This window comes from Trematomus bernacchii, unplaced genomic scaffold (genome assembly GCF_902827165.1).
Source record: "Trematomus bernacchii unplaced genomic scaffold, fTreBer1.1, whole genome shotgun sequence".
Lineage (NCBI taxonomy): Eukaryota > Metazoa > Chordata > Actinopteri > Perciformes > Nototheniidae > Trematomus > Trematomus bernacchii.
The window spans coordinates 1,405,929-1,420,662 of NW_022987575.1; the positions used below are offsets into that span (position 1 = coordinate 1,405,929).

The following is a 14,734-nucleotide window of genomic DNA, read 5'->3' on the forward strand; positions in this document are numbered from 1 at the left end:
TGCTGACTGTGATGTCAGCATGCACACCAGACACCCCCTCCACAACAGAGATGCTACTACTGCAGGTTACTTCCAGCCATTGGCCCCAACAACACATGTACTAAATATGGCCCTTTGCTCCTGTGGTAAGTTCTGGTTTGTGAATGTACATTTTCTTGCTGGACTTGTTGAGAATTTCATTTTGAAAATGTGAGCTTCCTCAACATCTCTGTGTTAATTCCCAGCAGTGTGCTTAAGTCTCTTTTTAATGTTCTGATGTAAAGTTAAATCCTAAATATGTCACATAACAATGTAGTATTTTTAAAAAGAGACAAATTATTTTTAATTCCCATTTGAATTTTTTTCCAGTGTGGTTTGTACCTGTGGAGATCCCGGACAAAATCTGTGGTTGTGCATCAGAGTCATTGAGCCTCAAGCCAGGAAAGACTGTGACTGTGATCACAATGAATGGTAAGAATGGGAAGAATGTTTGTCTTGTTTCTTAAGATAGATGTTATTGAAGTTTCTTCTTGATAATATCCAACCCTTCTCAAAGACATGTGGGATAGCTTGTCTATTAAACCTTAACATGGGTATTGAGTAAAGAATACCAAATGTATTAAAAACACCTTGTCTGTTTTTCAAGGATGACATGAGCTAAGCATGCCAGAGTTGGCTTGTGAAGCATGCGCTGCGACATGGACGACTGGGGTTGACGACCTTCTTCGGAGTGACTACTGGCCAGCTACCCTTCACTTCGCCACCATTTATGCCACAGATGTTTTCTTCTCATTTGAAGAAATGAAAATGGCTGCACCTGGACTATCCTTTCAGGCATATTTAAGGATGCTCGATCAGCGAACGTTGCGCTTCGGCCGTGTGAGTATTGAAGTTACTTGTCCTTTTTGATCTATTTGTATTGTACAAATTGTAAGCTGTGTCCTTATAATTTATAATTTATTTTTTACATAATTATCTGTTGATGTCCTTATTTTGTTATAGACTGGGAAGATCTCAACTGACAGCTTCATCAAAAGTTTCTTTGAGTGGGAGGCTGTGCGTTATGAGGTCGACATCATGTGCAAGGAGGAGCCCTTCACCTGTCCTGCGTGTAGCCCTGATATGCTTGCAGTTTCCGTGGATGGAAACCGCAAGCATTACCGTTTCAAGAATGCAGCTAGGTACTATAGAAAATATATAATGTCACAGTATTTGAACAAATAACGAAACAAAACTATCTTGATGTGAACCAATCAATCAATCAATAATCTGAGAAGTCATACATTGCTCCTTTGATTTATTTAGATCTGAGGAACAGGCCATCTTTGACGGTGTCTTTATAGCCAGGGATGAAGACGTCTCAAGATTTGTGGACTATATACACACCACAACCAAACATGTAATATTGCAGACTCTAATTATGTATAATATAATATCCTAATGAAGGGTTTGGTTAGGTTAGTCTTTGCACCATTTTCATCAATACATTTTTATATATTAGGTCTCCGGAAGAGGTGTTTGTGGAGGACAGTGGTCGGCAGCCAGAGAGACCTCCCAAAAATCAGCCGGCAAGCTGGATGAGGAGGGACTAGAGCTTGCCGTCTGTCGACATGGAGTGCTCCTCTGTGCTCTCAATATGTACAGGGGAGAAATCTTTGCTTATCCCCTGTACCTACAGAAAAAGCTGGCCAGTAGTATGTTCTTTTGCATGGATGTGACCTGCAAATATTGGCCCTACCTCCAGAGAATCACAAAAAGCTGTCCAGAGCTCCAGCATCTTCTTGACATGAAGCCCTTTCTCTCAGTGTTTCATGCCAAAGTGCATGACTTCAAATGTGAAGTAAGGAATTGTTACCATGTGACACAATCACTTTATGTAAAAACCTCCTTGTGAATAGTGACAAGTTGTAACGAGTTGTACTTTTGAATATATTTTAAACAGGTGAAATGGAGTGGGGCATATCAAGAGGGGGCTGGACTAACCCTAGGGGAGGAGGTGGAACAGGTCAATGCCTTCCTCTCTCGGATAGCAGTGACCACAAAACACATGTCAAAAGCAGGTGAGTTACGATAGAACCTTTACTGTCAGTTTTCAAAAAATGTTCAGAAAGGCACAGATTCCACTAACAAATTACACCAACAACAGAAACTCATAAAAGCTCATTGACGGTTATGACCATAGCACACCATTTAGGATGGCAATATAGTATAAACCCCAGTTACAGTATAAGAAGTAAGAGGAATAGTAATAATGTGATATTCTCTTTTGCAGGACGTACAGACATGCTGACGCTGATGGCCATGCGCTGGAATCAGCAAAAAGTCAGCAACTTGGCCACCTCACTGTCCCGCAGATATCTGAAGGTAATAACATAGTTTTAGAAGAATTATTTGTGGCTGCAGCCTAAATGTAGATTTCTGTATTTACTTGTCTTTAATTGTTTGACGTGTGTAGACCACAAAAGCTCTGGAAAAGCAATTGCAGAACCTGGAGTCCATGAAGGCTGAGTTGGCAGTGACTGAAAAGCAGCTGGAAGACTGGGTCAGAGATGTGAATGAGTGGGCAGAAAGTGAGGACAATCTTAATGACGTTTTTCAACTTTTTTGTAGTCATGATTTATCAATTTATTTTAAATCTTCAGAATTAGTGATAACCCTCTATTGACATTTGCATTACTTATTTTTCATGAAGCATATGTAATAAAATAATATTAAAACATTTGATCAAATGTCACTGTTATTGTGAATTACTGTGCTTAATACACCTATTTCCTCTAAAAAGCAACAACAAACAACCCAAGGGATGCTGCTGCCTTGGCCAGCAAGATCGAAATGCTGACAGTAAGTGTCAAGAGACGTTCGCAGCGTCTCTACAAAGACACAGACAGCAACAAAGGTCGTTCCCGGATCCGCCGCAAGATCAGGGATGAGAAAGGGGTCCTGACAGCTACAGTTGAGAAATACAACTCAATGGTTCCAAGCACAGAAGCGCTGTGCCTCGAAGCCATTCTGTCTGTCGAGAAAGCTTGGCCATGGCAGCTACCAAACAGTGGTAAGTACACCAGTCTGCTGAATGCTCACAGCAAATGTGGAAAACCTTCATGTCTGATACATAAATCTATTGAAGACTTCATAGATTCTTTGAATGTTGATCTTTCATACACATTAATTCATGTTTTCTCATAAATGCTTTCCAGACTCTTTCGACCTCAGGACAAAGAGAAGAGCATTCGACCTTGTCATGGCAGTGAAGAGACTACAGGAGGAGAAGAAGATTCTCGTCACAGAAATGAACCAACACTGGAAGGTCCTTTCAACCCGCAGTGATTCCCTGAAAGAGATGTCCTGCCTGCAAAGTACAGTATATATTACATTTTTACTTTGCATGACTTTACACATCAGTGATAGGTGATGAAGTAACTCATATTGTCTTTATCTTATACATTTAAGATTCACCATTGGGCCTGAGCGAAGACGGGATGAAAGGTCTCCAGAGCATGTTTAGGAAAAGCAGCACGACATCGGAGAAATGAAGACTCATGCTAGACGATGCTATCTGCAGCTTTTGACTGGAGCAGAGACCATCAGCTTCTTGCAAAGTCTTTCAGATGAGTCTTCTGACTGCGACTCTGACAGCTCTGATGACACACGGTGAAGCCCCCTCCAGACTACCTTCTATTTAACATCTACATGCTCCCCCTCTGTGAAATACTCCGCCAACATGGTCTCAACTTCCACTCCTATGCCGACGACACCCAACTCTACATCAGTACCAATCCATCATCCCAGCTGTCACTAGTCAACTGCCTCCGCAACATCCAAACCTGGATGTCAACAAACCTACTGAAACTCAACAAAAACAAAACAGAGCTCATGGTTGTGGCCCCAAAAACACTGCTCCGGGAGGTTGGAGATCTGCTCCTCACCGTCGATGGCTGCTCCATCCAGCCTGGGCGTCACTCTGGACTCTAGCCTCACCTTCAACTCCCACATCAGGTCTACTGTCAAAACTGCTTTTTTTTCACCTTCGAAACATCTCCAGACTCCGGCCCTCTCTCCCCGACTCCGTTGCAGAAACATTAATACATACCTTCATCTCCTCACGCCTGGACTACTGCAATGGAGTTCTGTTCGGGGTCACCTGCAAAGCCCTGGACAGGCTCCAGTACGTCCAGAACTCTGCAGCCAGGCTCCTCACCCGCACTAAGCCCTGGCAACACATCACCCCCATCCTCCTCCACCTTCACTGGCTCCCGGTCAAGTCACGCATCCAGTACAAACTCCTCCTGCTAACCTACACATCTCTCCACTCCCTAGCCCCTGCATACATCTCTGACCTCTTTCAGCCCTACACCCCCTCTCGTCAGCTGCGGTCCTCCGACAAAAAAAAATGACACATTTCTTAATGTCTTAATATGTATGTCCAGTAAGTTATTCTTCCGGTTGTTGATATGCTGTTGAAGACATTTTCTATCATTTCATTTTATTCAGATGTTATTACATGTCTACTCTGAAACACTATGTAAACAAGGTCCCATAACAATAAAGTTGATAAAAATTGTTTTGACTGTTCACTCATGTTCTGTTTGTATCTCTGTTTAGCAAACACACATACTGATTAGCACCATGAGGGGGCGGATACACATTTTTGTCTGATGTTTTAAAATATGTGCAATAATATAGCTATATCCTGTATATATCACATTTAAAACAACCTTCAGTTGACCAAAGTGCTGTACAAGCAATAACTACAATATTAAATAACACAATGGGAGTACAATAATAAAACAATAATTAAAAACATGATAAAAAGCACAATAACTAGAAACATATATTTTTTTAAACATACAAATGTAAAAATGTAATGTACAACTAGTATTAAAAGTAATGACTAACATGAATAAAACATCTTCAGGTGTTATATATACACAGTGGCGTTTTTATATGTACAAAAGTGGTGGGGCACAAAAAACTTAGATGTCTATATATAAGCTTCTGCAGTGACGTGCAGTGAGGTTCATGGCTGGTGAGGCACTGGCACTGACTCTTCAGGTTTACAAATATTATATTTTGACCTAAACCAAAATATAATATTATTTTCAAAAGCTTTTTTTGTCTGATGCTTCGATTAATTTTAAACAGACAGTTCAACAAAAGGATACCCAAAAAATGTCATTTTATCATTTAAATATTGAATTGTTCTCTCTTAGTAAGATCCCATTTTCAATAAAATGGCGGTCTTACCTTGACTTGAAGATGAAGTCCATTTGCCTATCCTTCTGGACAAACATTTCTATTACTTTTTTGTAAAAGTCCTCCTTATGTTCTTGTAGTTTCAAAAGTCTATCATAAATCTAATCCATAGATTTATGATAAAAAAATTATATAAGTAGGGTAGACATGTGGATGTTATCCGGCTAATCAAAACGTGCATTTATCTAACAGGTACGTTTCCCACAGATCTTATTTCGAGCTATTTTCTAAAATCCTCTGGAGAAATCTCATTGCTTTTTTGTGCATACTTCCTGGTTTTAGGACGCGCCCCTGCAGCTCTCTCGTCTCCTCTTCACACAGCACACTTTTCGCGGCACACGTACTTACAGCCAATCAGCTCTGAATGATTTGAGATGACGTATGGTGGGGATGGTAGCTCCGTGCCCCTCTGGTCATTATTTTTTTGCCACACACATTCCATTACAAAATACTCTGAGCATGCGCAGTGAAGTTTTTACAGTCACCGTTGACTTCACAGCGAGAGGAAGGGGCATAATCAGGTTTTGTCCCACATGGCTCTAAACAGCTCAATAGGCACACACTGTGACTGTAGACACACTAATTAGAAGAACACAGACTAAAACAGCAATGTACAGACGAATCAGATGATTAAACATGATCTTAAAATATATTTTATATATTTTTTTATTTATTTTTTTGCATTTTTGTAATCATTATTTGTAATACTTTCTGCTGACACTAGGTGGGGCTGTGCCCCACCTGCCCCTAATGACCAGTCGCCACTGTATATACATATCTGTCCTACACTAATAATGAAACAGATAAAATGGCATTGTATTCTGTGTACCTCATTTGTTTGATCCTCATAAATTACCTTTCAAACACCTCATCAGTTGCCTGTTTTTGACTTAGCCTACATAATTAGCCTACACCTGGTACAATGCCTTAGCCTCATATAGTCCATATTTAGCTTGATAATGGTAGTTAGATATGTAAATTAACATAATGTGTTTTTGATAGCATTGTATACCATGTTTACTTTATACGTCTGTATTATTCACCTAGTGGTTAAAGCACGTTATTACACGTTTACAGTCATTGCAATGCCGGTAAGGTTGTGTTGCTAATCTCTGCTGCATGTTTTGTTGAATGGGTTACATTTGATGAAAACATTTAAATATTAAGAGTACATACAAATAGGGGGAAAGTAGAAGGTCAATGATAGAAATATAGAATAGAAATATAGAATAGAAAATATCAACAAGATAGGCTACTGTAAGTGATCTCTACAATAAAAGTTTAGTGCCGGATGTACACAGATATTAATAGGAGGATGTGCAAATCAGGCAAACTAATCAGGCTTTATTAAAACATTAAATAATACTTTAAGTTAAGGTCTTTTAAATACATGTAAGCAAAAAGCTTTGGTAAATCTACAGATAAATATTAAGCCTGACAAAGTACTTAAAGTCTAATATTCAGGGTTGCCAACTTTGGGTACCTGGCTGGAGTGAGATTTTGATATCATGGGTTTAATTACACATATGCGCACTAAATGACTGCTATCATGTCAGTAGCGGGACCTTAGCATATATATTGGATATATATACAATATATGCAAATACACAATATTGGACACAGACTATAAAGGGCACAAAGTTTCATTCACTAATGAAAGTCAAACACATGTTTGTTTCCACTGTTTTATTGTGCCTGTCGCGATAAGCAATTAATTGACTTATCGTACGATAAATAAAAATGAACTTGATAAATTGCCATTTACATGAGGATGTGACAAGCAGTTTGAAAGGATGTACTTGAATTATTATTATATATTATCATTATGTCAGTGCATGGGCGTAATTTCCACTGGGGACAGGGGGGACATGTCCCCCCCACTTTTCAAAATCCCATTTGTGTCCCCCCCACTTTTTAATTTTTTTTTTTTTTTTTTACGCAAGCGGTCATCGTCACGGAGGAGCGTCTGTGTGTGTGTGTGGCACGAGCGCATCTTGTGAGAGAGAGATAGAAAGAGAGAGACATAGAGAGTTACCGGGGTTGTTGTTAGCATTTGGTGCTAGCTCGGAGCTAATGGAGATTAGTAGCTGTTTCAACAATAAGGAGAGGGAGAGCTCTTTCCTGTCGGACTTTGAGAGACTGAGAGAGAGAGAGAGAGAAATAGAGAGAGACAGAGAGAGAGAGAGACAGAGAGAGAGAGAGACAGAGAGAGAGAGAGACTGAGAGAGTTACGTGGGTTGTTGTTAGCATCTGGTGCTAGCTCGGAGCTAACGGAGATTAGAAGCTGTTTCAACAATAAGGAGAGGGAGAGTCCTCTCCTGTCGGACTGAGAGAGATAACGTCAGCTCAGGGAGGTAAAGGACTCTCTGAGTGATTAGGTTGTAAACTTTAGTCTAGTTATCTCAGTGGGTCTCAAACGGTTTGGTCATCTATGTAAACAAATATTTCCATCTATGTAATATATAGTTGTATATAAAATAAGTTAAGAAATCCTTCCAATGTGTACTATAGGTCAGTACAAAAATAAAAAACACAGTTTGAAAGGGGAGTGATTAGTCAAATATGCATAAATAAAAAGAAAAAATGCAGACTAGGTAAGATAAAGATAGGAGAGAGGAGTTTATCAATGATTTGTTATTGGTTGTGAGCATATTCTAATATTTCATTGCGGAGGATCCCCTGTTTTGTGTCCCCCCCACTTCTCAAACCAAAGTTACACCCTTGTGTCAGTGGTCTAAAATGGTCATACAACGGTGCCGACAATATTATCGTTTATCGCAATAATTTCCGGGAAAATGTATCCAACAAAATAAATTATCGTGAGAGGCCTATACATGAAACACACACACAAACAAATCTACAGACTTACTCCAAACTGCCAAATATATTAATTAACACACTCTCACTCTCATATACTCTTTGACTCTATTTTGGCCTAGTAGAACAATAAGCAGCAGACTTTTACTTTTGATCATTTCTACTGGATCTTAGATCTGCGCATGCGCAATACGGGTCGGGAGTTGACCAACCGGCTCCCACTGCTCTGCTGTCTGTTAACGTTGTTAAGAGTGGTGGGGGCGGGGAGGGAGCGGATTGACAGCTTGAGCAGCTGTCAACTCAACATTGTAAATAACCAACCAAAAAGGATCGCCGGTTCATCTTGTTTGTGGCGTGAGAATAGGTTGGGCAGCGTGAGACTGTGAGATTGAGAGTGAAAGCGTGTGTCACACGCCAGATGCGTGAGAGTTGGCAACTGCATAATTTGTTTTGGGACTTGACAATCAACTTTCCTGCAATGTTAACTACGTTTAAGCACTTATTTTAACTGACATTACATATTAATTATACTCTTATAAGATGTATGTAGATAGTATAAGAAACAGAATATGACTGTTTAATGGTGGAGGTATAAACATATTGATAGATCTCTTGTAATGCACTGTTGACGAACCTGCAAGGTTTGTCATTCATTGCATAACTACACCGTAGTTGTGTATATGATATGTCAATAAACCTTAGAACATCTTGAAAGGGATGTGCCAAATAGGTCAAGGTTACCCTCTGAATTGTGGTGGAGTAGAATTACAAAGTAACAATAAATACTGCTGACAGTTAATGTATCAACGTCTCCATTACAAGTTTCAAAAACTAAACCTTTCTTATTTACACTATTGTCTTTGATTTATTTCCCAAATTATGTTTGTGAATTTAATGATTGTCAAATACAGTTCAACTGGGGAGTAAAACTGTTATAAACTAATAGTGCTTTTAACAGGAGCCAAATTGTGCTACATTTCAGGTGAATACTTTGATAGTAGGTTTAGAATAAGTTTCTAGGTTTTAACATAATGTTTCTCATATGGTCCGTTGCTGCAGGACTGTCACATATCGTCTTTTAGAGATGCTCCTGATGTTCCGGTCCCTGGCATTTAGAAGATCTGGTCTGCATTTCCACGTTTTGGGGCAAATTCAAATTGTACCAGTATTATTCATGACATATACAGAAGACCATAACAAAAATTGATATCTATCTTGTGTTTTAAGACTGAGGCAGCCCGAAAATAATGATTGTCACATTTGCATTAACATACCAAAAACTAAAACCTTTTAAATGGCTTTACCCTATTGAGAAATAATTGTACAAAAAATACACAACAGAAACAACAATTTATTGAAACAATGTATTGAAAAAACGTATTGTGTGTGTGTGTATGTGTATGTGTGTGTGTCTGTCTGTGTGTCTGTCTGTCTGTGTGTGTGTGTGTGTATGTGTGTGTGTGTTTGTGTCTGTGTGTCTGTGTCTGTGTGTATGTGTATGTGTGTGTCTGTGTCTGTGTGTGTGTGTTATTATGTTGAGCTGCTATAGTTTTGGGCAGGCTCCCATGTGTCCTCCCAGTCCTTGCCACTGCAAAACACACATAAAGAACAGTTGAATAATTATTAATATGTCATGCTATATATATTTCTGATGCTTAATCAGGCAAGTAAGTCAATTTAAAATAGGATTTGAAACATTAGCTTCAGCTCAATGTCCCTCTTCGACTCCTCTCTCCCCCTCCTCCGGGACTTGACCCGGAAATCAATCAAGACACGCCATGTTGAAGGACGTCACAATCGCTTCAACGCAAACGGAGGAGTCGAGGAGGGGTGAGGGAGGAGGCTTCCAGAGGAGACGACAGGTAGGATACACGAGAGCACACTACTCGCGCATCAGACCTCCGCCCCCAGCTGCACAGCCTCTGCTCACTGCAGCTGATCTTACCGTTAAAGGAGGATCAGAGTCATTAAATGTTTAAAGTGCTTCATTAAGAGTAAAATATATTAAATCTCTTAAACGAATCAGGAGATCGAACTCTATAAAAACATTAAAGTGTGTGAAATATACTTACAAATTCTATAATAATTTTTTGATTATAAAATAATAACGTACAGTTCTTACTTGTGGTTTGTGATGCATGTGTGGTAGACCCACAGCACGTCAAACATTTAGGATATATACAAATACGGGTAGCATAACTAATACATATGTTAGTGATTTGTGTCTCTCTTCTGTAGGACAAATTACATAACAACATACAATACAAAAGTATTCAATTGAGATGAGCCTACTGTATCAGTGTATAAACCCTTTGCTTCCAGTACAACACATACATGTATGGTCATTAAGGAAAAACTTACCACTCGGAGCATGGTGTCCAGCGAATTTTCACTTCTTGTCTTTGCTGAAAGGCATGACATGAAATGGACAGAAATATTAATGAGAGATACTTTACAAAGTTAGGTGATACAACTTTACAGAACATTATTTGTACCATTTATAGACCATCAATAAGGTTAGATTTCTACACATAAACAATACTAACAGACAACAGCATCTGAAACCAGAGATACAGAAGAATCCACTATCGTACCAGTATGGAGCAGCTTCTTTAAGACTGGGAGTTTCCTACAACACAAGGTTATAAGGTGATGCAAAACGTAGTCCTGTAATGCTTACAATGACAACAAAAGGTGCAGTGTCGAGGATGGATTGAGGAACCTCACTGCTCCATACTTGTACGATAGTGGATACTTGTGTATCTCTGGATTCAGAGGCGTTATATGTTAGTATCGTTTGGGCTCTGTGCAGATATCTCACTGATGGTCTGTAGACGGTACCAATAATGTTCTGTACGTTTTTATGTTATTTAACAAGAAAAACAAAAAGGAAGAAATTATAACACACTTACATTAAAAACTCTTTTTTCCACAATGCTCTCATAGAGGAACACCTTCTGGGTCCTGTGTTTCCTGCATTCTAAAAATAAATAACACCATTTTAATAATTAGGTAATAAGTCTTCCAAACAATCATTTAAAGAAATGTATTGTATAGTATATAGTATAGTATAGTGCAAATCGAACCTTTTCGACTTTTCTTTGACGGTGGAGGCGGTGGAGGAGAAGACAAGGAGGAGAGAGAAGGCTGGGAGCATGGAGGAGGTGGAGGAGAAGACAAGGGGGGGAGAGAAGGCTGGGAGCATGGAGGAGGTGGAGGAGAAGACAAGGGGGGGAGAGAAGGCTGGGAGCATGGAGGAGGTGGAGGAGAAGACAAGGGGGGGAGAGAAGGCTGGGAGCATGGAGGCGGTGGAGGAGAAGACAAGGGGGGGAAAGAAGGCTGGGAGCATGGAGGAGGTGGAGGAAGAGAAAAAAGATGGAGAGTAAATGTCTCCGGAAGCTCTGGCTCTGGCTCTGGCTCTGGCTCTGGCTCTGGCTCTGGCTCTGGCTCTGGCTCTGGCTCTGGCTCTGGCTCTGGCTCTGGCTCCGTCTCTGTCCCTCGCTCCGTCTCTGTCCCTCGCTCCATCTCTGGCTCTGGCTCCGTCTCTGTCCCTCGCTCCGTCTCTCGCTCTGGCTCTTGCTCTGGTCCAGGGGGGGCTGGTGGACCAGCAGATGTAGATGCAGCTTGTTGTGCAGCACACACTGCAAATGTTGAAAATAATACAAGGGAAAATTAACAGAACACATTTTAAGGAAGAGTTATTTTTGGCCTTACTTGTAAGAAATTAATTAAATGCATTGAATTTCCCTCTTATTATAAATCAACCAGGTAGTTCTTAAGTGAATGAAATGCAGGTAGTGTGAAAATAATGTTTTTAAGCTACCACAGCTGACTGTAGACATATTGCTATGTTTCTCATATCAGTGTTTAACACAACAACTTATCGTATTTAGTTAAGACCATGATCATAATGAAAATGTAGTTGCAGTCTGGAGCAGCTTCTCTCATTAAACTAGAAATCATTTAAAACTTGCAGATAAATACATTAAATCTGTAATGAAACATGGTGATAAGACTTTTGACAGGTTGTTGCCGGGTATGTTTTTGCAAAGAACCACGTGCGTCTCCCAGAAGAAAATAGGCATGACTTTTCTTCTGTGTCATTTCGAAACTGTGGGTGCTCTGACATGTTTCTACGGATGCCCAGATAAAAAGCATAAGCCGTAATGATAAGCACACGTGCAGCGTACGGCACCATGTGTGTCCTGGACATTAGGGTGCGAGGTAGGAGTGTCATGATGTCTAATTTCATTGAATGTCTTTTGCCTCAACTCGTCTCTCGAGGTGTCTCCTCCTCTTCGCCCATCTCATGTGAGAGGGATTAAGACATGAAGAGAGGAGGCAAGAGTTACAAACTGGGAAAACAGAGCAGCCTCATATCTTTATGATGCCTGCAGAGATGTGTTTGTATTACAGACACATGCATAACGTGCATGCTTGCTAACTACAGGTGAGTAATGTCGACATTTGCATTCAATTCAACCCTTTAAATATTTGTGTATAGCACATTTCAATGTTGTCCAAAGTGCTGTACAGGCTTAAAACACAATACAAAATAAAAAAATATGCATACAAGTTAGGGCTGTGCAATTAATCGTATTTTAATCGCAATTACGATTTTGGCCTGCCACAATTACGAAAACAACATAATCGAAAAAAACGATTATTTGTGACCGTGCACTGCAACATATTTGATCCAATGTATTTGTATTTATCATATTTATATATGTTTAGTAGCTTGTTGAAGTGCGCTCCAAAATATTTGTTGATCTTTTTTATTGGTATTTATTATTTTGATATTATTTATTTAAATGTATCATTTATTTTTGTATTGGTTTTTCAGTTGAATTATACGTTCAGGGTAATCAACAGTTAAAAAGATACTGTTCAAATTATTATTTGTATTTGTTTTAAAGTTCAATAAATTGATTTTTTCAAAGTCAATGAATAATCGTATTTAATAATCGTGATATCAATTATTGACCAAAATAATCGTGATTATGATTTTTGCCACACAGCCCTAATACAAATAATTAATTATAAATAAAAACTAAAAAGTAGGTAACTGCAATACCATCAGTGTGGTACCCTCATATTAGTATCTTAGTGTTCACAGTGATAACATGCTGGCCCTGACAAGCCCATGTTGACAGCCTTTGTTCTATAATACAGCATAGGTTGTATTATATAAAAAAGGCTCAGGGGGGGGATGACATTTTAATGATATAACGGGATAGATGATATAGATAGACACAAAGCCCATGGACGACTACACAATGAGATAATAAAGTACAAGGATGATCTTACTTTTCAGGAGGTACTCATAGAGTTTCCTCATTTTGAGTAGGATCTCCCTAACGACCCCATCAGCATTTCCAAAATGGTGGACCAGATCCCCACGGATCTCCCCACTGCGGCCCTTATTGGAAAGGAAAAGGACCGGGCTGGAGCCAAGGGTGTGTAGTTTAAGAACCTGCAAGAATTGGAGCGAAAAAGATTGCATACAGGCACATTGATCAATGATACAAATCTTTTTAAAGCCAGAAAAATGGTTTCACATTCACTGAGGGCAAGGCTGTTTGACAAATAAGATATGTAATCGTCTGAGAGGCCAAACATCTTAAATAATAAGTCATTTAAACTCACAGATAGCTCGGCCGACTTAACGGTCCTGCTGGCGTTCCTGTTGCTCTTCACAGAAGCCCCCCAGCTAGAGTCCTTTAATTCCGCTTCTTTTTTTTAAAATGTTTTATTTATTTGAAGGGGGCAGACACACACCACACATGTTTTACGCCCAAGGGAATTTGGGGCCTGGCAGGAGGGGCACAGTTGTTTTTTGGGCTTTGTCATTCTGCAAATGAAAGTTAAACATAGAGGGATTATCTCAAAAATGTTTGCTGTCAGTTGATCAATTTGTTCTCAAATACACAAATATGTTATTAAGTTCATGCTCTATATTAAATGCAATTGGAGAGATAGAAGATACAGTCTAATATGCTGTGAATACTTGAGATAGTGCGCAAACTTCCAATGGTTTGAATCAAATTAATATATTCATATGTGAATATTCAATATATTCAAACACAAATGACAAGTGGGGTTTTTGTATAATAGAATGTAACATTTAAACGCCAATGCTAAGTGACTCCATTTTGAACAAAATTGAACAACATTCTGTTAATAATTAGGCTAATGTGTACTGACTTCTAATGTACTGTGTAATTTGTTCACATATAAACATCATGACATTAAATGATGGCATTCCTTCTTGATGACAGCTTATGGTAAAAAAAACAAATGACCAGCAACCGCAGTGACGCGTCCTAAACATTTTACGTCATTACACCGAACATGTAAAACACTCCCGCTAAGTAATACATAATAAATAAATAATAATAATTACAAATACTTTCGCTCCAGAGAGTCCTCTTTGTTTTGATGAGCGATACAACTAACAGTGCTAGCTCCTTTGATGACTACGACATTGTACTAACACAGCTAGCTAGCCACACGGTGGCTAATGCTAGCTTCTAAATGATCCGTTATTACAAAAAAGAAAATAACTGTTACAGACTACATTTTCTTTAAGTTTCTCGTACTGTCTTACGAATCCTGCTGCCTGGGTGGGACTTGAATACATAACCCAAATATTTTATTTGAGTTATATTTGAATATTGTCGAAAAT

The 14,734-nt window shown here is 39.2% G+C and overlaps 1 protein-coding gene and 2 long non-coding RNA genes across 3 annotated transcripts; 1 reads left to right on the top strand and 2 right to left on the bottom strand.

Moving 5' to 3' along the window:
- The first annotated feature begins 625 nt into the window (after positions 1–625).
- LOC117479741 lies at positions 626–4,540 on the top strand. The gene is made up of 10 exons (XM_034126833.1): positions 626–858; positions 982–1,160; positions 1,285–1,378; positions 1,481–1,819; positions 1,922–2,039; positions 2,252–2,343; positions 2,435–2,549; positions 2,762–3,031; positions 3,177–3,335; positions 3,430–4,540. The coding sequence occupies exons 1-10, from the start codon at positions 643–645 to the stop codon at positions 3,510–3,512; spliced, it is 1,665 nt and encodes a 554-aa protein (XP_033982724.1). The 5' UTR covers positions 626–642; the 3' UTR covers positions 3,513–4,540.
- Positions 4,541–9,509: 4,969 nt separating this feature from the next.
- Positions 9,510–10,978, bottom strand: LOC117479742. The gene is made up of 3 exons (XR_004555591.1): positions 10,962–10,978; positions 10,411–10,454; positions 9,510–9,637 (listed from the first exon to the last, which is right to left on the bottom strand). It is a non-coding gene; the product is annotated as an uncharacterized LOC117479742 (long non-coding RNA).
- Positions 10,979–11,602: 624 nt separating this feature from the next.
- LOC117479743 lies at positions 11,603–14,177 on the bottom strand. Its single transcript, XR_004555592.1, has 3 exons — positions 13,696–14,177; positions 13,357–13,522; positions 11,603–11,690 (listed from the first exon to the last, which is right to left on the bottom strand). It is a non-coding gene; the product is annotated as an uncharacterized LOC117479743 (long non-coding RNA).
- Positions 14,178–14,734: the final 557 nt, after the last annotated feature.

Coding starts and splice junctions, on each gene's coding strand:
- LOC117479741 (XM_034126833.1), top strand. CDS start 643: ATGCCAGAGTTGGCTTGTGAAGCATGCGCTGCGACATGGACGACTGGG. Junction 1,379..1,480: donor TACACACCACAACCAAACAT/GTAATATTGCAG, acceptor TTTATATATTAG/GTCTCCGGAAGAGGTGTTTG. Junction 2,344..2,434: donor TGTCCCGCAGATATCTGAAG/GTAATAACATAG, acceptor TGACGTGTGTAG/ACCACAAAAGCTCTGGAAAA.